General features: G+C 44.3%; 1 protein-coding gene across 2 annotated transcripts in view; it reads left to right on the forward strand.

Annotated features, from left to right (window-relative positions):
• LOC137435522 (E3 ubiquitin-protein ligase pellino homolog 2) overlaps positions 1-23,482 on the forward strand; it is a 336,475-nt gene that overhangs the window by 214,819 nt on the left and 98,174 nt on the right. For both annotated transcript variants that reach the window (XM_068129398.2, XM_068129400.2), the window contains one exon: positions 12,014-12,115. In XM_068129398.2, coding sequence (XP_067985499.1) covers positions 12,014-12,115 — 102 coding nt within the window. The remainder of the gene's footprint in view (positions 1-12,013; positions 12,116-23,482) is intronic.

The raw sequence follows: 23,482 nt of genomic DNA on the forward strand, positions 1-23,482 counted from the left end.
TGGACATTGAAAAGCTCTGGAGTTATTGGCCTTATGGTGGTTACCTTTTTCCCTCGTGCCGGCATTCTTTACCTTGTATTACGAGGAGCCTCTTATGGATCTTGTATTACCAGGACCCTCTTATGGATCTTGTATTACTAGGAGCCTCTTATGGATCTTGTATTACTAGGAAGCTCTTATGGATCTTGTATTACCAGGATCCTCTTATGGATCTTGTATTACCAGGATCCTCATGGATCTTGTATTACCAGGAGCCGCTTATGGATCTTGTATTACTAGGAAGCTCTTATGGATCTTGTATTACCAGGATCCTCTTATGGATCTTGTATTACCAGGATCCTCATGGATCTTGTATTACCAGGAGCCGCTTATGGATCTTGTATTACTAGGAGCCTCTTATGGATGTTGTATTACCAGGATCCTCTTATGGATCTTGTATTACCAGGATCCTCATGGATCTTGTATTACCAGGATCCTCTTATGGATGTTGTATTACCAGGATCCTCTTATGGATGTTGTATTACCAGGATCCTCATGGATCTTGTATTACCAGGAGCCGCTTATGGATCTTGTATTACTAGGACCCTCTTATGGATCTTGTATTACCAGGATCCTCTTATTTGAGTGAATGACAAAAGCCAAAATGTCAACGGAACAATATGCTTTTTTTCCACCATATGAATGTTGCTCAACGTGTTGGGGAAAGGGTAATGTGCAGCTTTTGGTTATGGCGGTTTGGTGTGTGTGACCAGAACAGGCCTATTAGGTCTTGGTTCAGTTTGAGATGCAGAAAATGTGTTTTTACGCCCAGCGACTACAGCGACTAAAATTCAATTGTACGTATTCCAATTTGTTCGTTATGATCGCAGCACATTTCCACAGCAAAGCTTGTGATTGACTGTGAGAATAAGCAGTGTTTAAAAGCATTAATAGTACTCAGACTGGTATAGCGGAGGTTTTGGGTTCAAATATGGCGTTAAGGATTTAATTCTAAGCTTTTGGAAACAGTTTCAGAATTATGATTCCACTCTCCGCTTGCCATAAAAAACCCAGCTAGCTCATCAATGTCCTGGTGGCGGGAGAGGAAAGAGTAATCGATCTGTTCTGCTCTATGAATGATGCTTGGCCACTCATTGTGGTTGACTACTAATGCCCTCAGGGCAACTTATAGGATGGGCAGCATGCTACTTCTGGATGAAGGATGAAATCTCCCTCATTGAATGGAAGTAAATAATTAAATTAACGCATATACAAAGGCATTGGCACTTGGAAACAGAAATTGATGTTTAATTTAATGATTAAGTGTTTGTATACCGCTCGTGTACAGATTCTTCGTCACCAATTTCAGATTTTTAGTCACGTGGTACTGCTACACAATGTTTTCCACCTACAGTCTGCTCGAAAATATTTTGCAAATGATGTGGTCATCTTTGGCTTTTAATCTCATGTCTCCACTAGCAATGCAAGCTTTTGCCATGTATGGCTGTTGTCAAATGAAGTATTTGTGTGTAACATCTGTTTCAGCCTCATGCTAAGTTAATAGGACATGGGGTTTGGTTCTGGCTCAATCTGCTCCAGGCAAATAAAACAAGTAAATTTTTAACTTGCTCATGAAGATGTAGTATCAGTAGGCCCAGGTTACTCTTGTTGTGCAAAACAACAATGGGAATCTTTGCCTTTTGTAAAAATCTCGTGGCTTCGTTTGATAATGCCGTCACATTGATATACGTCACTTGATATACGCTGACTTATGAGGCTTTGTCAACTAATTTGCTTATATATATATAATTATATATATATATATATATATATATATATATATATATATATATATATATATATATATATATATATATATATATTGTTGCAGATATGAGGATTGTGTTTTTTTTTTATTGTGTTGTATTGTATAGTAAATTGTTGTGAAATATTGCTTTATTCTGGACCCTCCTTACTCCAGTTATGTATAAAGGTCAAAGGGTGTCCCATAATTAGGTCATAAACAATCACGTCAGCCAATCATAGATTTCCCCCTGGTTGATAGTTATATCTTTATTATGTGTATTAGGGTAAGGCCTTGTCTTCCATTAAGATGACACTCCATTGCACCAAGTGAAATAGAGTAGATTCCTTTCATTCCCCATTCCCACTCCCAAAACTTTCATTGCCAAGCCTCGATTGCCAATTACATCCCCTCCAAGCCTCCATTGCCAACTGCACGGGGCACAGGTTTGTTACAGCGGTGGGTTGCTGATTTCACCCCAATAGCCGCCATTAAGCATGTGCTCAGCTCGGGGTCAGAGGGCCTGTGCCCACCAATCAGGGCTGAGGCGAGCTGACCGATGGGCGTGTCCAAAAGGCCGGCGGCTTGATCGCCGGAGGCGCTATAAAAGCGCGCGCGCAAGGTACTGCCGAAGGATATCCAGGGAAGCACAAAGCCTGCTATTCGTCGCCTTGCTCGCCAAAGTTGGACCAAAAAAAGGAGTTAACAGCAAGAAGCCTGGAGGAGTTGGACAGGGAGACGTGCGTGTTGTTGAGTTGAGTGGTTGGACCAGACGAGTCAGACGAGTCCTGGAGAAAGCACGCGACGTCCACGCAGCAACACAGCAGCTTCAACAACAGCAGCTTCAGTAACCGCAGCTTGGGGCCTGGACGGCAGTTTTGAGCGGGGCCGCGAAGGAACGGCGGCTGCCAAACGCGCCGATCGTGCTGCAGCATCCTTGGATCTTCCTTTCCCTCCAGCCATCCACCTCCTGCCTTTCCATCCTTCTTGTGTACATGAGTTTGTTCTGTGTGTCTTGTCCCTGGGTTAATTAAGACTGTAGGTAAGCTAGCGATTTTCACTGTGTCTCTAATATCTTCTGTACATTATTTTATTATCTTTCCTTCTTCCTTGGTTTCTTTGGTCCTGTAAATAGCAAATAAATTATATTCGTATTGCAAACCTTTTTTTTGTCTTCTTCTTCTTCACATCCATGTCGCCTTTGTCTTTTCCATATTGAATATCTGTGGCGCGATCCGGCCAACGTTCGGGAATCGGGTTAGTCGGGGTAACTGTTAGGGCCGCGGGGCCTCCGCTCGGCAAAACCAACATCTTATCCGCGGTCCGTAACAATGTATATATATATTTATTTATTTCTCCTTTTTGTAACATTTTTTAACGTTCTTATTTTATGCTTTTATGTCAGTGTGCCAAGCTCTTTTAAAACTCTTTGCTGCCCTTTGTAGTGTTACCAAAACAAATTTATACAATGTCAAGGCTCATAGAAGAGTGAGAGCACAGAACAGATCAGGATGCAGCAGAACAAAAGGAACAGCAAAAATATAAGGGGGAAATACCAACAGCAGGGTTGAAGGATAAAATATAGGGAGAGTTCAACAAATAAGGGATGTGGGGAGGAATGAGGGGTAGTGAAGGACACATGGGGCAGACAGGATGGATACAGAAGCAAACTCTCAGGAAGGAAAAACTAGAAATTTAGAAGGAGGTGGGCTTTTGGGGTGCGGACAGAGCATGGAAAGAGCAGATGGCGCAAGACCAAAAAGGAGAAGGTAGAAGACAGACAGAGATCACCGGCCTGTCTGTGATGTGAAAGTGATAGGTCCATCGACTCGGCTTCATTATGGGAGAATCCAATAATCTTAGGCTTTGGTTTTCATGGCATTAAGCCAAGCAAGATGTCAGGCAGGCGAGCCAGCCCAGAGGGGAGAACATTACTCCATCAAGCTGCGGATGAAAGCCATGTAGGTGGATAGGAGTTCAGGTGTGTCAAGGAAGGACTTTGTACGACGGAGAATACCTTTGCACAACAAAAAAAGTGGCTGGTTTTGGGGGCCACCTTGGAAATGTGGTTTGCCTAAGAAAGATCATGGCTGATGCTTGATAGTGAGACCCAAGAGTTTGAGAGATTGAATTTCCTTCAGAGGATTGTTAAGAAGGTAGATAGGTTGGGGATTGAGGGGTTAGGGAGGGGAAGTTGACAGATGGTCCTTTTTGAGAGAGATAGTGAGAGTGTGAGATTTCTCAGGATTGAAAGACATATTCCAAGTGTTTGACCATCTTGTGATTTTCTCAAGGTCTGAAGAGAGGGAAGAGGCTGCAGCCTACTTGTCTGAAGGATGAGGGATGTCACGGCAGAGGGTGAAGTCATCGGCTAATATGTAGATACAGGGGATTTTCCACAGAGTCAGAGAGATCATTAACGAAGATCAGGATTAGAACTGGGCCCAAAAAACTGCCTTGACAGGGAGAGGTGAGAATTCCATTGAGCCACTTTTGATGCGTTTTACTTTTCATTTTTCCTTACTAGCGATATGTGGTGAGGCATTGCTGTGTGTGTGTGTGCTATTGGCCTTCCTATTCCTTTTGTATTTGTGCTATTGGTCTGCATAGGCTTTCTGTACATGCTCGTTATCCTTTTGAGCCAAGATTGGTTCACTGACAAATGCTCCTGATATTTTTTGGAGCAAGTGTGTGCCAATAAAGACAAAGACATGAATGGCATGAAGCGTGGCTTTGAATGTGTATTCATATGGTATTTTTTGAATGGCAGAATTTGAATCTTACAGAGATGGTGTAGAGTTGTTATAAAACGTGTAATTTTGGGGAAATACATTCATTTAAGATCCATTGTAAATGGCAAAACTCAAAATCCGAACTTGTGGCACAACATGTCCAGAAAAACTGATTTTGTATTTGGCAGAATAAATGAACAAACATTGTTTGACAGATGAGGACTTCACATCAAGATCTGATTTTGGTGAAATTGATTTTGGTGAAGATCTGAATATGGATTCGGATACGAGGATTATTTAATTATTAAGTGATTCTTCACCATTGAGAGTCTACCGAGTGTCGTTCTCGTTTAATAATGTGTTTTAATAACCTAAATTGATCACCAAATAATCGCATAATTTTTGTTAAATAATCACTTGTAGTATGAACAGCGTTTTTTTATTATATCCCGAAATTTCGGTTTGCGGTTGGGGTTGTGGTTTTGTACAATTTTTGTTGTGTTTTTTTTTTTGGGCAGGGATGAATGAATGAAATATGAATTCATTCATTGGCAGGGATGGAGGGAGTAAAATCATTTTAACAAATATCCGTTTGATTATATTTCAATTATCCAGTGCGCGAAGTGCCAAGCGGTGTTAAACAATTGGTTAACTTTGTCTGCCTGCCCCCATTGTTCTCCATTTTGTTCCAATGACGAGTTAGGTCCAAAACGCCAGTTTTTCCTTTTATTCAAGGTGCATCACCCACCATTTCAGATAAAATAAATTATATATTCTTACTTCCTTTTCTGCCCACGTGGATCGCTATTTGTGTGCTGAAATTAGTGATTATGTTCTTGCTTGTTCTTGCTTGTTCTTTGAAGTCTGTAATTTGTTGGTTCTTTCATTTCAGTTTCAAAATTGTGGCTTTTTTTAGGCTTTTTAGGCTGAGGTTAATATAATAACCTGCAACTGCAACCAATTTAAGGAGGAGGACGGAGAGGCTATAAAGGGAAGAACTGCAAGTGATAACAGGATTTTGTATGGACAGGCAGGAAAATACAATTACAGGAAAGATATTCTATATCAATGCCAGGAGCTTAATAATATGGAAGAGCTTGAAGGGAAAATAGATAATAAGGAGTACAATATAGTTGCAGTAAAGGTTACATGGTTTGATGAGTTGAGAAATTGGAGGACAACACGAGTACGACTCGACATTGACGTATGTCCAACTGTCCGGGACAGGCTTTTGTGTCCGTTGGACATGTGAAAACCTCAATAAGTTCAATATTACTACCTGGAAGGTTAATTATGATCGCAGCACGATAGCTGCACAGGTGCAATGGTTGACTGGACAGGTAAAATCTAACACCTCCTTATCCCTTGAAGAGACTGGATTAAAGTTCATGTTGAGCCCTGACTAGAAGGCTACAAGATAGTTCTATAGGTATGATAGGAAAGATCAAATAAGAGGTGTGGTAATCTGTATGAAGGCAGTATTGTGTGTGTATATATATATATATATACAGTATATAGAAAGAAAAAGAAAAAGAGAAAGACGAAGACGACATTAAAGAGGGAAATAATGTAGCAGATTCTGTAGGATAGAAATTCTATATGGTAGGAGGAATAGTAAGGTTTTTATAGGGCTCATGGTGTGAAGGAAGAGCATAGGATATAAGAGTCAATGAAGATTTGAGCATGTGGTAAGGAAAGAGTATTGCTTATGAGGGATTTTAATTTCCTCTGGTTAGATTGGGTCCAGGAACAAGGAAAGGACAGAGGAGATGAGAAAAGCCCAGGATTACTTTTTTAGCCAGTTTGTAGATAACGGCACAAATCGGGGTGTGAGTGAGGGAGGAGTGCTTTTAAAACTAATGATCCAAATAATGCGGAGGTAGGAGAGTATTTGGGGACAAATGACCGTAACATAGTATGTACACGAATTCTGTTTAGAGTTAGAGTGTGGGATAGTCGAGTAAGGTTATTACATTTTAAGAATGCAAACCAGGAATGTGTGAGGAGAGAGTTAGGTACTATAGATTGGGTGAATTAGCTAACAGGAGGGTAATTAGTATCAGAGAAATGGGTAACCTTCATGGAGCAAATAAATGCACAGTGTACAGCACATTCCAGTGGGATGCAAAGTTAAATGCAGAATGTGACCATAGTGCTTGAGCAGGCAATTATAGCTCTTAGTAAAGATACGCTGAAGACATTTATTAGGTATAAAACAATAGGATGAGAGTCAAACACAGATTAGTATAGGAGTAAACGGAGGCTAGTTAGGACAATAAATACCCAAACCAAAAGAGAAAATGCCAGGTTGGGGAATGCGCAGCGGGCCAGTGGAGTGCGGCGGGTCCGTGAATGCGAGGCGGAACCGGGAGGGAGCAGCAGGCCCGGGAGCACGAGGCGGGCCTGGGCCAGTGCATGTGCGGCGGACCCGGGAGGGAACAGTAGGCCCGGGAGCACGAGGCGGGCCTGGGCCAGTGCATGTGCGGCGGACCCGGGAGCACGAGGCGGGCCTGCGCCAGTGTATGTGCGGCGGACCCGGGAGCACGAGGTGGGCCTGGGCCAGTGCATGTGCGGCGGACCTGGGAGGGAGCAGCAGGCCCTGGAGCACGACGCGGGCCTGGCCCAGTGCATATGCGGCAGACCCGGGAGCACGAGGCGGGCCTGGGCCAGTGCATGCGAAGCGGACCCGAGATCAAACAGCAGGCCCGGGAGCACAATGCGGACCTGGGCCAGTGGATGTGCGGTGGGCTCGTTAATGCAAGGCGGACCCAGAAGCGAGCAGCAGACCTGGGAGCAAGCAGCAGGCTCGCGAACACGAGGCGGACCCTGGAGCGGGCCCGGGAGCGAGCTGCGGGTCCGGGAACGCAAGGCGGACCCAGGAGTAAGCATTGGGCCTGAGAACGCGAGGCTGACCCGGAAGCGCGTGTCGGTCCCGGAAACGAGAGGTGGGCTGGGTGTACAAGTTTGGTCGCCTCACCTGAAGTAGGATTTCTATGTCATACCATCGAGAGGTTGTAGCTTTGAACTACTAGATCTATTCTGAGGCTAGGTGATCTTTTTAGGTAGTAAGTTGTAGACAGCAACAGCCCAGGGTCGTACTACCGTTCTGACTTAGGAATGTTACAGTGGTGCCCGGAACCATCTTGCACTCTCCATGTCAGGATTGCTGGTCTTACTTTCTGTCTCGCTCAAATTATAGCTACTGGGCTACCTTCAATCTCTCTTTCTCGAAAACAAACATCATATACTTTTCATCATACACTTTTCTTCTCTTTTGTTTAAGGCCTGGCCTCGATGAGGGCTCCATGCCTGGAGCCTTCAGCATAAAAAAAGGTGTTTATGGTAATGAAGGGGGTCAATAAAGACAAAAAAGCTTTTCAGCAGAATGAACAGTGACAGAGGATACAACCCTCGTAAAGAAGACGAGAGTTAGGACGGTAAAAAGTCTGTTGTGTTTCACTCAGAGTAGTTAGTTCATGGAATGATATCCCTGGAAAGGTAGTGGCAGCAGAAGCAATAGATAGAGGTAGTGGACAAAAAAATGGAAAACACCTGGGTACATGATGGACACCAAGCAACGGCTTCTAAACAGATGTGGCTCATGTGTTAATTAAGCAATATCATCCTAGCATCCTTAGGGTCAAGTATAAAAATGCTGCACAGGCCTGGTTGCCTATAATTATGGCAAGCATGGTTGGGAGAAGGAGACGCCCCAATGCCTCCATCCACAGATCACGTGTGGTCGCCCAATGGTGTGATGAACATGACTGATGGTATCCTTATGTCATGGCCTCTGTCACCAGATTTGAACCCAATCGAGCATTCATGTGATATTCTGAAACGACGCCTGACAGCGTTTTCCACCTCCATGAAACAGGTGTGAGTTGATGGCCTTCCTCGTGGAATAATAGTGCCGTATCCCTCCTGCAGGATTCCAGACCCTGGTGGACTGTCACGGCGCATACAGGCCGTACTGGCCACACATGGTGGCCCAACGCCCTATTAAATGATTTTACATTGGTGCTTCCATTTGTTGTCCACTACCTGTAGGTTTAAGCTGGAATTAGATAGGTACCTTGAGTGGTACATTGATATTGGCAGGTGTGTGTGTGTGTGCGCGCGTTTGCACACGTGTGTCTGTGATCTCGAGGGTTTTGTCAAAAGACGAATGTGCTGTGTTTGTGTTCATTCTTCACCATTCCTCACCCAAATTCTAACCCCCTTTAACCACCCTCTCAAAAATAAGAAATATAGTTGGCCTAATGAGAGGTGTATTTGTGTATACGGGTTTATATTTATATGTCCCTGGTGAGGCCCCATGCCGGCTCCATTGATCTACCCATCCTTCCCCACTCGGTGAAATTGAGTCAATAAATACTTCATCAACATCACTAACAAGTGACATTACAGTAAATGAAGTCAACTGTCTATAAGACAAGAATATATCGACTGTTATTTGCTCGCAGACGGGAACGTTATTTATATATGAACCGTTCTATACAATAATCAGATGTGCTGATTGGTTAAGGCAAACTGTTTTCAGGGCCGGGAAGCTAGTTTCCATTGTGGGGATGCCCCTGTGGACATCTCTCTCCATCACCATCCTACAGAGCTTATAGGATGACCTGGAGGTCCAGACACTCGCCTCAAAGCTGTCTAGCTTGGGCTTGAATCCCGACCCAGCTATAAACTGTAATCCTGGTGTTTCATAGGCAGGGTGTTTGCTGTATCTCGGGTGGACGTTGAATTAGCGGTTTGCGGCCATTTGTTCGTGGATGTTAAAGATCCTATGTGAGCTATTGCCGCCACAAAGGACAAATTACAAATTCCTGCCCTAACCAGCAGAGGGCATTGCATCAGCAGCAGAGCCGCACCCTCAGTCAATGATGCTACCCTGTCTTGTGCTCCATACAAATGAATAAGACCATCCTACATAACAGATTGATCTCATCTCCATCTCCATTGGCTGCTTTTTTGTCATTAGACCAATCTTTTCTTTATTTTATTGTCCTTTGACGTTGTAAGATTGTGGAGTCCGAGCGGACGGAGCACAGACCCCAATGCGTATAGTAAGGTAAATGGATTTGAGATTTAATTTCCAAACCTCTATGTGATGTGATACAATATTCAGCCCAACCTGAGTAAATGGATGCTTTGCTTTTAAAACCTGTCGATTTTAATTTTGCCATTTTGAAATGGTAAAGATGGTCTTTCTTGGATCTCATTTTAATTCTAGGTATTTGAATGAGTGAGAGTGTACAGTACTGCAACGCATGTGTTATGCTGAGCCTAGAGTGCGTCTGCGCGCCCATGTGTGCCTCCGTTGCTGCTTCCATGTGCACGTTTGTGCGTGCGTGCGTGCGTGTGTGCGTTAATATAATAGCTGTTGCAATCTTTTTTTTCTTTTTTTTTGTGCAGACATGAATTGAACACGACCGGATTCGTTTATCCTCATAATTATTCCATGGTAAAAGAATCCTTGTTCCTTATTTTGTTTGAGCAGGTGGTTATTGCTGAGAACATGCAATTTCACCAGATCGAAGTCCATTGGACTCAGTTGATTATTTGATGAGTGAGAGCAGAGCCATCAATAATGGCCACAAAACCCATGCCGGTGAAAAGGGAGTCATCTGTTTGGTGGATTCTTGCTTCCCCTTCGCTAATGTAAACCATTTATGCTCCGAATCTGTTTCATCGACTTTCAATACCTTCTGTTTACTCTTCGTTACTTGTTTTTATTGCCTGGTGGGTCAAGCTTTCGGGCAGATTTCCCCCCATGCCTCAGGGAAGTTTTCCGTTTCGCCCCCCAGGAGCTTCTGTGGCATGTGAGGACTCTTCACATTTATCATGGGCAGGATAAACAGAACCGCCAAATAAATTATGAAAGCCTTTCCTTGTGCCGCGCTCATTGCGTTGTGCATTAGGGTGTAGGAGGCGTGCGTCCCGAGGGTGGGCATTGAACCCTGCAGGCCCATTGCTCAAGTGAAGCGCTGTGTAATAACCTGCCAGCATAAGCTGGGCAGGCAATAAAGCATGGGGCAGCAGGAGTGCCGTTTACTTGGCCGGGAATCGATATTTTTTTCTCCTCATTCTTCGTCGTCGTCCTCATCTTTATAGAAAGGATAAGGGATAAGCCCAGGAGAATGCTACGGTTAGTTTTGGCCGTTGAATGAAAAGCAGATGCCAGCAGCAAATTTGCGGGGTGGGACGGAGGGATTTGATAATGTTGAGATTAAAGGAAGAGGATTGAGATAAGTAGACAGTCCCATTTGGGGTCCTCAAGTGAAGCGATGCAGATGGGCATGTTTTGTTGTGTCATATCATATCTGCACTGATCACGAAGTTAATCAGAGATCCTCAAATGTTGGTCAAGGTTGGGTTACAATGCCCAGAGCTGTTGTTGCGAAGGATAACAATGTTTGGAAATGAAACAGGTGGACAGGCTGTTTTTGCCATCCATGAAGCTCAAAGCCCTGATACCAAGAATGCCACTGGGACCGTGTTCGGCAATTTCATTCACCCCCATTAATTCATAGCTTTACTCGTTTTGACCAAATACTGCTTCTCAGATTAAATATCAGTTGATGTGACATTGCACATTTCCAGGGTTGCCAGGATGGCCTAGGCCTAGAGGTACAAACACTCACCTCTATGCTGTCTAGCCTGGGTTTGAATCCCGACCCGGCTATAAATTGTTGTCCCGGTGTTTCACAGGTATGGTGATTCATCAATGTGTGGTGCAGTCCCTAAAGTGTCATGCTCATCAAACCATTGGGCGACCACACATGCTCTGTGGGTGGGGGCATTCGAGGGTCTCCTCTTGTAGCCATGCTAGCCATAATTATAGGCAACCAGGCCTGTGCAGCATTCTTATACATGACCCTAAGCATGCTGGGATGTTATTTGCTTAATTAATACATGGGCCCCACCTGTGTGGAAGCTGTTGCTTGGTGTCCATCATTTACCCAGGTGTTTCCATTTTTTTTGTCCACTACCTGTACTTGCTGTGTGTATGGCTGGTTGGATTTTGTGGCAAAAGAAAAACCACAAAAAGCATTGATATTTATATACTTTTTGGAATATACTGCACAGCAAATGTGGTACCCGAGTGAGAATAGCTAACCTGTTGGTGTGTTCTTAACCGCTTGCCTGTTTTCATTCCATGTGGTTTTTATTGAATACCAATTGCCTACTGACCCAACCCGACTTTCCTCCTTGTAATACCTTTTTTCATCCTTTCATTGGTACTTTCTCTTTCATTAACTCAATACTTGGGATCTTCTTCCTGGTTCATGCATGGCTATGTTAGACCATATAAGTTGAACACGCAATTGTACCTGTCTAATGTTTATATTTTCTTAATTGTTAGATTATGAATGTTTTAATTAATCATGGTGTTTGTTCATCCACCTCTCTGATTGACAATTTTTTTTAAACAAAAAAAATCGATGAATTGCACGGCTTGTTTACTTGACTTGCACATCTTACTTCCCTGCAGGCCGTGAGCAGCAAAGATCAGCATAGCATCTCGTACACGCTGTCGCGGAACCACACCGTGGTGGTGGAGTACACACACAACCCCGACACGGACATGTTCCAGGTATGTGGGCATGCGTCGATGCTGTCGTGGATGGGCCATAGACACGGTAAAACCACACTTGTTCTGTAATTAGCGACGCTTGGAAATCGTGTCGAGGCCTGCTCCGCCAATTGCGAAGAACTCACAAAAACATTTCTTCGTTGTCCCATCGCGTCGTGTTATCGGATTCCCATTTCCAATTGATTCTCCATTGTTGCGTAGCTCTGAATCCCATTTTGTCACTCAGGCCATGGATGATGAACATGGAATGCGTATTTTGGAGCTGGCTCTGCCAGTTCCGCAAACACCTGCTGTTGATCACAAACGTTTCTTTTCCATTCCGTACTCTATGATGTGTTGCTGCTCATAGCCGTGTGTTTGCAAGCCTTTCCCAAATCCCACGGTATAATTAAATCCTTCAGAATTTCCCTGTGTTTTTGCGAAAGTTCCAGAACAATTGGCCATTTTAGCAAAACAGCGACATTCACAGATAAAGGTGAAAATGTAGTTACCGTTGCAACGTTTGAAGTAAACAAATTGCAGAATCCTTTTGTGTGCGAGCCAGCACCGAAACCAGCACCGAAACCAGCACCGAAACCAGCACCAAAACCAGCACCAAAACCAGCACTAAGATGTTCATGGGGTTTAAAGAAAAAAAAAGTTTCATCTCATATTTCATTTCATATTTGGTAAATGTTAATTGATATTTCCTGAGGAGTTGAGAGTAAATGGTATTGATTGTCAGTCGTGCAGACTTTCTTGAGCAGGTTGAAATCTGGTTCCTGACGCTTTGCTACTTTGACCTCTGACGTGAATAGATTGATCAAGCAATCATCCCCATATTCATGTATTTTCATCATTCCATTTTCAATCTCAAGATGAAAAAAGCCAAACTATTTATTACCTGCTGTAAACCAGCCTGGTGTTGGCTTAGCGGTTCGGGTGCCGGCTTGGGATCCTAGGATGCTGAGTTTGAATCCCGGTCGATCCTTGAATTAACGCCAGGGGGGTTGACTCAGCCTGTCATCCTTCCGAGGTCGGCAAATTGAGTACCAGCTTGCTGGGATGAATGTGCCGGTGTGTGCCCCGGTTTAGAATAGGTACACCGTATCCCTGCGTGTCGTAAGAGGCGACTAAAGGGTTGGCGTCAAGAAGGGCATCCGGCCGTAAAAACATTGCCTCAAAAAGGGAACCATGATGATTGTCATGGGGCCTGCAAGGCTAACCCCCACTCTAGCAGGGAAAATGGACTTAAAAAGGGAATTTTTAAAATATCTGCTGTAAACCATGGGTCCCATCTTGCTTGCTTCATCCTGCACTTCGGGCTTTCATGCTGTTTGCTTGGAGCCTTCATCCCTCTGCCCCCATTTTGTCTTGTGTGGTCTTCTCGTCTCTTTTACATGTGCAGCGGGGTAACCATGATGTTAGTGGTGAGGGGGTGTGAAGGGGGGCCATATGGAGGTTATGTCCTGAATTTAGAATGATGAATGGGGGGGGGGGGGGGGGGGTGCATGATGATGATGTTCAACTTTATTGTTGTATTGTCTTCAGCCTTTCTCCACATGTACAGAGTGATGATTACGTCCTGATCATATCAGGGAATTTTTAATTGATGCCGAGACTTGGTACCCGAGAGATGCAGAGATGTGGCAACCAAATGATGCCTAGACATGGTACCCAAGGGATGTTTAGACGTGGTGCCCGAGAGATGCCTATATGTACCCAAGGGATGCCTAGACATGGTACCCGAGGGGGATGCCACAATGTGGTACCCGAGTGAGATGCTTTGTGCGTATTCTCTCAGATGCCATTTGAAAGGTTGTTTTGGGATATTGGTTTATTATCCCAATAAGATGCAGCATTGTCCTTTTTCTCTCTCTACCTCTTGTATGTGATAGCCGAGAGCACGGCAGCCGTGGCTCAGCTTATTTGATTGACTGTATAAAGACCACTTGATGGTTTCTGACATCATACCACCTGGTTTTAATAATTGTCTGGCCAGGAATGGTACCCCGCATTGCCTTGAATTCTCCAGCAAATTGCATTAGCGAAAGCTCACGTTTTCATACATCTGGCCCTCATTTCACATTCAAATCACCGACGTATTTTTGCCGAGGTTGTTATACAATGCAGCCTGCTTTTAAATGTTCATAATGCTGTTCACTTTTGAAATGCACAGAATATAACATTATCCATTGTGGGAATGCACAAACACACCAAGATTTAGTATTTCCAAGTTGTGTGTTCCAAGCCCAAAAGGACCATGTTTTCATCTCCACCACGTCTTCCGCACAACTACTTATCATTCCTGAATTTGAGGCCACAAAGGTACAAGGTGACCCACAAAATGAGGAAACATTTACAATTGCGATTGAAACTTTATTTTAAAAATTCTGTTTCCATGGCAACAACCAATGTGTTTATCGAATATGAGCAATCCTTGTAGATGTATTTTTCATGAACCACATGTTTGGTGTGACCGGTGTTTGACCAACCAACGGACACAGTTATTCGCTACTCTGCCTCATAAGTCCTTCTCCATCGATTTGCACAATTCCACAACTCTCAGCTCTATGAGAGTTCATGGCTTTTGTGTAAAGACTCATGGAGAATAAAAAAAAAGAATCGATTTTGGTCTGGGCTGCGAGTGGGCCATCTTATTCCATTTTGGTGCCTGTCTGGGAACTTACGAGAAATGACGTGATCTTCGAGAACCTCACGGAGAAAGCCAAGGGCATCTTTCGCATTCAGGGTAGTTGCTTCGTCTTGCCGGAGCGATCGTGTTTGCCCACGTTACACAAACGTGGCAAAATGTCTGTGTAAAGCACGGCCATATTTCAGGCAGAATTAACTGTCCCTTTGATGAATCTGCTCTGTTAATAACCATCCTTTAGTCACCACGTCCAAAACTGCACCAAATGGTTATTTTGCACAATATTCTCTTGATGTGTGGTGCTAGGCTTCACTGCTTACCGACCCGCAAAGAAATGAAAACTCATCGTTTCGTGTGTCACCATGTATGCTTACAAATGAGGGTGAATTTACAATGTATAATTGGAGCTTTTTCGTGGAGGGGTCTGAGGGGAGAGTGAGCCTGTTTACTGCAACAGGTTCAAACTGGCAATATAGAACAAACCAAGGCCTGAGTGTGTCAGATGAAATATTTTGAACATCTATCTATAATTCCAGTAATCTCTGTACGTTTGTACGTTTGTACGTCTGTACGTCTGTACGTCTGTACGTTTGTCTGTGACCGCTGTTTCTCGACAACTACCGGTCCGATATACTTGAAACTTGCCAGGTATATTGCTGGGGACCCGAGGATGTGCCTTTTCAAGGTTTGAAATTAATCGGACAAGTACTTACCGAGCTATGGCGATTTAGCCGTTCGCCGTTCGCTTTGCCGTTGCGAATGGACCAAACCATTCATGTAAATAGAGGGGGGGGGGGGGTTCTGTGGTCGTTCGCTTTGGCTTTGCGAATGGACCAAACCATTCATGTAAATAGAGGGGGGGGTTCTGTGGTCGTTCGCTTTGGCTTTGCGAATGGACCAAACCATTCATGTAAATAGAGAGGGGGGGGGGTTCTGTGGTCGTTGCGAATGGACCAAACCATTGTTTTTTTTTTGCAGTTTTTTTTTTTTTGCAAGGAACGGGCACCCACGTACGGGCACGTCCTAGCTTATATATAGTACGGGCATGCCCTAGTTTAATCAAATTCATTACTGAAGGCAGTAAAATGTATCTCTCTTAATGACTTAATGACATGTCTAAGATGGGACTTATATCTAAGATGGGACTTGTACGAGTACCCAAGATGGGACTTGTACGAGTTGCCAAGATGGGACTTGTACGAGTAGCCAAGTTGGGACTTGCATCCAATATGGGACTTGTACGAGTAGACAAAATTGGACTTGTGTCCAAGATGGGACTTGTGTCCAACATGTGGCTTGCATCCAAGATGGAATTTGTGTCGAAGATGGGACTTGTACGGGTAGCCAAGATGGAACTTGTATCCAAGATGGGACTTGTACGGGTAGCCAAGATGGGACTTGTATCCAAGATGTGACATACATAATAACATATGACATGATATTTACCTCCGCCACCAAAGGTGGATGGTGGTTATGTTTTCACCCCTGTCTATTTTTTGTTTGTTTGTCTGTTTGTGAACAAAAAATCTCAAAAGGTTGTGGATGGATTCGGACGAAGTTTGGTATAGAGGTAGTGCATGTAACACGGACGAAATTATTAGATTTTGGTGAAGATCCGGATTCGGATCCGGCTACTAGAATTTTTAAGTGATTCTTCAACATTGGGAGATAGGGCCAAAAACGATACATAGCAGGATATCTCAAAAGGTTGTGGACGTATTTGGACGAAACTTGGTGGACATGTTGGATGTCTGACAAGGACGATTCGATTAGATTTTGGTGAAGATCTGAATATGGATTCGGATATGAGAATTATTTAATAATTTTTTTAAGTGATTCTTCACCATTGGGAGATCGGGTCAAAAACAATACATAGCAGGATATCTCAAAAGGTTAGGGATGGATTTGGCTGAAACCTGGTGGACAGGTTGTGTGTGTGACCAGGAAGAATCGATTCGATTTTGGTGAAGATCTGAATATGGATTCGGATATGACAATTATTTAATTTGTAAGTGATTCTTCACCATTGAGTGACATGGCCAACCAGGCGGAGGGCTCTCTACTGAATACCGTTCTAGTTTATTCATGTTTGCAGTTTTTTGTTGCATCACTTGAGAGTTGCGGAAAATAATACTGATATGGGGAATCAGAATTAGGGAGTTTGGTTCTCGCAATCGGTGTATACTGGAAGGGGAATGCATGTTTTGGGTGAGAAGTTTACTCCTCCAAAACATGCACATTTGAGGAGAGGGGAAATGGGGCAAAAATTGACATTCTCATCTATGTACTATAATTTCTGGATGAAGTCTTTTTACGAGACAGCGCGTTGTGGTCATTCGATTTAAATGTTTATTATATTTGTGGAACAGGTTAGTTAGCAACTGATCTGATCTCCTGTCGGAAATGTGCAACTAGCGTAGCTTTTTGAGCCCATTACAGTTGTAATGGGCTCGGCCCTCGGAGACAAACCAGAACACCCTATGTGCAAGCTTAAGTGTATTATCTACTGAAGTCAAGGCTTGTATAAGAATCCCGCAGAAAGACAAAAACAGACTGGCAGAATGGTAGAAGGGGGGAACAGGTGCACAATTACAGGACGTGAAGGACAGTGGCAGGCAGGAAAAGGGGCAGGGCAGAAAATAAAGGGCAGAAAAGTGGCAGGCAGAAAAAAATAAATAAACAATTTACATCTCGATGGGCCTCCTGGTAAGGAAGGATAAGAAAAAAAATCTCAGTTCCTGAGATCAGAGACACCATGAGTCGGTGATGGGCAGCAGCCTTGAAAGAGAAGAGCTGGAGGGAAAGAGCACGACACAACAGGCACAAGAAGTTGGTGTCACAGATATGAGAAATGCGTGTTTGTTTCCGTAACAGTGTGTGCAGTTTGAAGTGGCTCAAGCACGGGGGGGGGGAATCTTCACCAGGAATGTAAAATTTAATCATCGTACCGACCGAAATGGCTTTTCTTGATGAAAAATACAGCAGTACCGTATGTTTATTGTCCACATTGCAGACTCAGCAGCCAGCTTTATGGACGGTTTGCTTCACTGCACGAGTGCACGGTGCCTCCTGGTTTGCATTGCCCCGACCAATAGGTTGAATTGGATGCAGTTTTGCGAGAAACTGGACCCAAGATCAGACGGATAATTTGCAAACACACTTCTGCCACGGTTGCCATCTCTTGGTCGGTTGCTTATAGTATAATTAATATAACATGCCATGACATGCTTTGGTAATTGGGCATCTTACTATAATTCACCAAATGTCTGTCCATCTGTCTGTCTGTTCCCAGGTACCGCAAAAACGGCTGAACCGATCGCAACAAAATTTTGGGTGGGTAATCCTGGGACCCCCTGGAGTAAAATAGGCTCTTGCTTTTCCAATTTTTTCCCCCAATTTTTCCAACTAGCAACGGTACCTGCCCTACGGGCGGGGCTTCAACTGGGAGGCCCAAATGAAAAGGTAAAATATCAGAAATTGAAGGCTTTTTATTTTTATTTTAAACGATTCATATAAACATCCGTTAAATCATATCACACGCAAATCATCAAAATCTAAACAGTATCTTACAATAATTCACCAAATGTCCCACAGTGATCGATACACGATGATCGTGATCGTGAATCGTGATCGATAATCGTGTTCACAATCGCTATGTCGTATGTACTCCCGATACGTGTTTCCTTCAGTTGAAATGGATTAGAATTCTCTCAAGCAGGGATTCAACCCGTGTCCTTATAAAATGTCTTTGTCCGAGGTCACCGAGTTTGTGCAGCGATCGGTGCAGCCGTTTGTGCGGCACCCGGGAAAACAACATCGTCACAATGAAAACATCATCACAATGAAAACATCATCACAATGAACGTTATGCGAATGCGAATGTTATGCGGGAGTCCAAACCTGAGAATGCTGGAGACCAAAGCTGAAATTGGGAAAACTAAATAGCCTATTTTACTCCTGGAGATCCCAGGATTACCCACCCAAAATATCGTTGCGATCGGTTCAGCAGTTTTTACGGTACCTTCGAACAGACAGACAGACAGACAGACAGGCGGACGGACATTTGGTGAATTAAAGTAAGATTTTCCAGTTTTTCCAAACACGATGGAATAATATTTACCAATATGAACAGTGATGTGGCTTTTATTGAAATTCTACAAATACTATTTAGATTTTGATGATTTGCGTGTGATATTATTTAACGGATGTTTATATAAATCGTTTAAAATTTAAAAAAGCATTCAATTTCTGATATTTTGCCTTTTCATTTGGGCCTCCCAATTGAAGCCCCGCCCGTAGGCGCGGACACCATTGCTAGTTTTTATAATATGAGTTCCCTTGCAAGGAACTTCAATACAGGAGGCCTTTAGGCCCATCAATCAACGCAGGAGGCCTTTGGCCCATCAATCAACGCAGGAGGCCTTTAGGCCCATCAATCAACGCAGGAGGCCTTTATGCCCATCAATCAACGCAAGAGGCCTTTAGGCCTTCAATCAACGCAGGAGTGCATGCATGTGTCCGGCTGTCGACAATTGTCCAAATCGAACAATAACGGTACCCCCTACACAATCGGCAGCGTTATGAATCAGATGTTAGGAAATCTGCAAACAGTATGACATAGTTGAGTAAGGTTACAATAGATGGGCCTGTTTCAATTCAATTTCCATTAAAACAAAAATCCACCATCTTCTTCTTCACTTATAATAAAGGTGAGTTTCATTCAATCCCGTTTCCTTTATCGATTAGATTCAGAAAACGCTTGCTATATTCAATACTTCTTCTTTCAGCATTTGCATTTTATTCATATAACAGTAATATATCGACCTATCAAACAGTATTTCTGATTATACACCGCCTTTAAAGCATACGTAAATCTATCTTTATTCCTGTCTGTGAAGTGACAGGTGTCATGTTTGAAGCTGCAAGTATTCACCGTTGTATCCCTACACCGTGACCGCGGGTTTATTTCCGTTTTTCCAGAAGTTACGGCCCTGCTCGGATGGCGCTGCTGTGAATCGGGCCTGTATCGGGGGAGTCAATAAACGTGTGCTACAATCGATCGTAGTCTCTCGAGATACCTTACATGACGACGAGGATGGGATATCTAGACCATGACTTCTTTCGGCCATATCGATGAATTCGACCCTCATGAGGGAGATTTTGACACGTATTCCGAGCGGTTGTCTTTCTACTTCGAGGCGAACGGCATCGCGACCGAAGCCCTGATGAAGGCCGTCTTTCTGTTCGTTTGCGGGGGTGAGACGTTCACACTCGTTAAAAACCTGATTCAGCCTCGGACAATCCAGGAGCTCACGTATGCAGAGCTCAAGGCCGCTTTGAAGGAACATTGTAATCCATCTCCTTCAGTCATCCTGAGTCGGTTTAATTTTTACATGTGCAGACAGCATCAAGGTCAGTCGATCGCAGACTTCATTGCACACCTCAAAAAACTGTCACATCTGTGTGAGTTTGGGGACACGATTGATGGCATGCTCCGTGATTTGCTGGTGGTTGGCATGTCCGATGACCACATTCGTAGACGCCTGCTTGCTGAGAGAAGACTGACGTTCCAAAATGCCAGAGACATCGCCATTTCCATGGAAAGTGCTGAACGCAACGCTACAAGCATCGGTGCCGCTCGCTCGTCTGGTACCAGCCCTGCTGTGAATCGGTTGGATCATGATCAGCCAAAACCGTTGGAACAAGGCTCCTCGTCAGAAGCCAGTGCGGTCTCAAACCCACAACAAATGTTTTCGGTGCAACGGAAAGCACCCTCCGGAGACGTGTCGGTTCAGAGATGCAACCTGCCATTTCTGTTCGAAAACTGGCCATATTGCTCCAGCTTGCATCACTCGCAAATCGGGAAAAAGAGAAAGCTGCTGACAAGAAGATTCATCAGTTTATCGGTTTGGAGGAACCTGAGCTTGACCAGGTGAGCTCTGTTTCCGACAACTCAGAATCGTGTGACCTGTTTCATATTGATTCTCACCATAAGCGGGACCCTCTTCTTCCCACTGTTGTCGTCAACAATCGACCATTGCAAATGGAGGTCGACACTGGTGCGGCCGTCTCGCTCATCGGCCATGCTGTTTTCACAAACCTGTGGAGTGATGCTGAACGACCCCATCTGAAACCTACTACCTATGGACTCTCCACCTATACAGGTGAGAAGATTGTTCTCTGCGGTACATGTGACGTCACGGTGGGCAATGATAACCGTGAGTTTCACCTACCCCTGATCGTCATTCCTGGAAAGGGCCCTTCCTTACTTGGCAGGAACTGGTTGAGCATAATTCAACTGAAGGGGAAAAGCATTCATCAACTCCGGGCAGCCAACGTTTCTCCTACCGCAGCATACACACTCAAAAATGTGCTGGATACGTACCCGGATGTCTTCAAGGATGAGCTTGGAACCTTGAAAGGACATACAGCTAAACTCAGTGTTGACGGGGATGCCAATCCTATATTTTTCAGAGCTCGCCCAGTCCCTTTCGCCCTGTGGGAGCGGATTGACAAGGAACTGGATAATCTTGAAAATCTGGGCATCATCGAGCAAATCCAATATGCCGAATGGGCGGTGCCCATCGTTCCGGTCATAAAATCGGACCAGTCCATCCGCATATGTGGAGATTATAAAATGACCGTGAACAAGTGTTCTTCATTGGATAAATATCCAATCCCGAGGATCGAAGACCTCTATGCTCGTCTCACGGGAGGCAAGACGTTTACGAAACTCGATCTCAAATCCGCCTATCTACAGCTCTGCTTGGACGAGAATTTGAAACAGTATCTTACCATCAACACACATCGTGGGTTGTACAGGTACCACCGACTCAGTTTTGGAGTGAAATCTGCACCTGGAATTTATCAGCGTGTCATGGACAGTTTGTTTGCCGCCGAACGCAACGTCGTTTGTTACCAGGATGATATTCTGGTTACTGGTCGTACGGACGCGGAACATCTACAAAACCTGGATAGAGTTCTGAAGAAGATTTCGGACTCCGGCCTACGTTTGCGTCGAGACAAGTGCAAGTTTATGTTGCCATCATTCACGTAACTGGGTCATATGATTGATGCCGAGGGTCTACACCCGACAGATGAGAAAGTCCGAGCTAGCAAGGATGCTCCGGCTCCACGAGATGTAACTAAATTGTAGTCATACCTCGGTTTGCTTCAGTTCTATGGTCGTTACATCCCGAATGTGACCGACGTTTTGGGCCCCCTTTATCGGCTTTTGAGGAAAGGAGTCTCCTGGAGCTGGGGGTCCACTGAACAATCAGCATTCCAGACCTCTGAGGATTGGCTCAAATCATCCAATGTTCTCGTTCATTTTGATCCAGAGAAGGATCTTGTGCTGACATGCGATGCCTGTCGGTATGGAGTGGGGAGTTTATTATCACACGTGATGCCTGATGGTACGGAAAGACCTGTTGCATTTGCATCCAGAACGTTGTCCCCTGCAGAGAAGAACTATTTCCAACTTGATAAGGAAGCATTGGGAATCGTTTTCGGCGTCAGCAAATTTCACCAGTACCTTCTTGGACATCATTTCACGATTCGCACTGATCACAAGCCGCTGATCAGTCCGTTTGGTCCAACTAAGGCGACATCTGACACACTACCGGCCAAGATAATCCGCTGGTCCCTATTTCCCGCTGCTTTTGACTACACCATATGTTATAAGCCCGGACTACACCAGGACTGAAGGAGAAGATGAACAAGTGGAAGGAATGTATGGAGACAAAAGGTCTGAAGGTGAATATCGGAAAAACACAGGTGATGGCAAGTGGTAAAGCATGTGGTGAGGTGGAAAGAACTGGGAAGTGGCCGTGTGCTGTGTGCAGGAAGGGTGTTGGAGTGAATTCCATTCAATGTACAATGTGCGCTGTGGTACACTAAAGGTGGTAGACTAAAGGTACACTAAAGGTGTGGTACACTAAAGGTGTGGTACACTAAAGGTGGTACAATGTGCGATGAATGGGTTCATCAAAAATGTCGTGGTTTGAGAGGGTCATTAACCAGTGTGGCAGCTACATTCAAGTGTAAGGTGTGCACAGAGGGAGCTGCAGATGGAGGAAATGTTGAGTTGGATCTTGGAGATGGCGTGAAGCTGGAAGGTGTGAAAACATTTTGTTACCTAGGAGACATGCTGAATGGAGAAGGTGGATCAGACTCGGCAACGGTTGCCAGAGTGAGATGTGCATGGAAGAAGTTTTGGGAACTGAGTGGCGTGCTGACGAGGAGGGGAGTGTCGTTGAAGCTGAAAGGAAAGGTGTATGCTGCATGTGTGAGAAGTGTTATGATTTATGGGAGCGAGACATGGGTAATGAACCCATGCAGCAACGAAGGCTGGAAAGGGTGGAAATGCGAATGGTTCGGTGGATGTGTGGAGTATCGTTGAGAGAGAGGAAGACAAAATGATGAATTGCGAAAGATGATGGGAATAGAGCCTGTGATGGATGCTGTGAAGAGAAACAGGTTGAGATGGTTTGATCATGTGTTGAGGAAGGATGAAAGTGACTGGTTGAGAAGAGTGATGGAAATGAATGTAGAAGGAAGTAGAGGACGGGGAAGACCGAGAAAGACTTGGCTAAAGATGGTCGAAGAACAAATGCGGGCAAGGGGGTTAACAAGGGGAGATGCAGAAAATAGGGCAAAATGGAGAGGATTGTCATGAGGACCGCAAGGCTAACCCCCGCTCTTGCTGGGAAATTGGCCTTAAGATGCCTGTTGTT

The sequence above is a fragment of the Myxine glutinosa genome, chromosome 9 (genome assembly GCF_964187855.1).
Source record: "Myxine glutinosa chromosome 9, kmMyxGlut1.1, whole genome shotgun sequence".
NCBI classification, from domain to species: Eukaryota; Metazoa; Chordata; class Myxini; order Myxiniformes; family Myxinidae; genus Myxine; species Myxine glutinosa.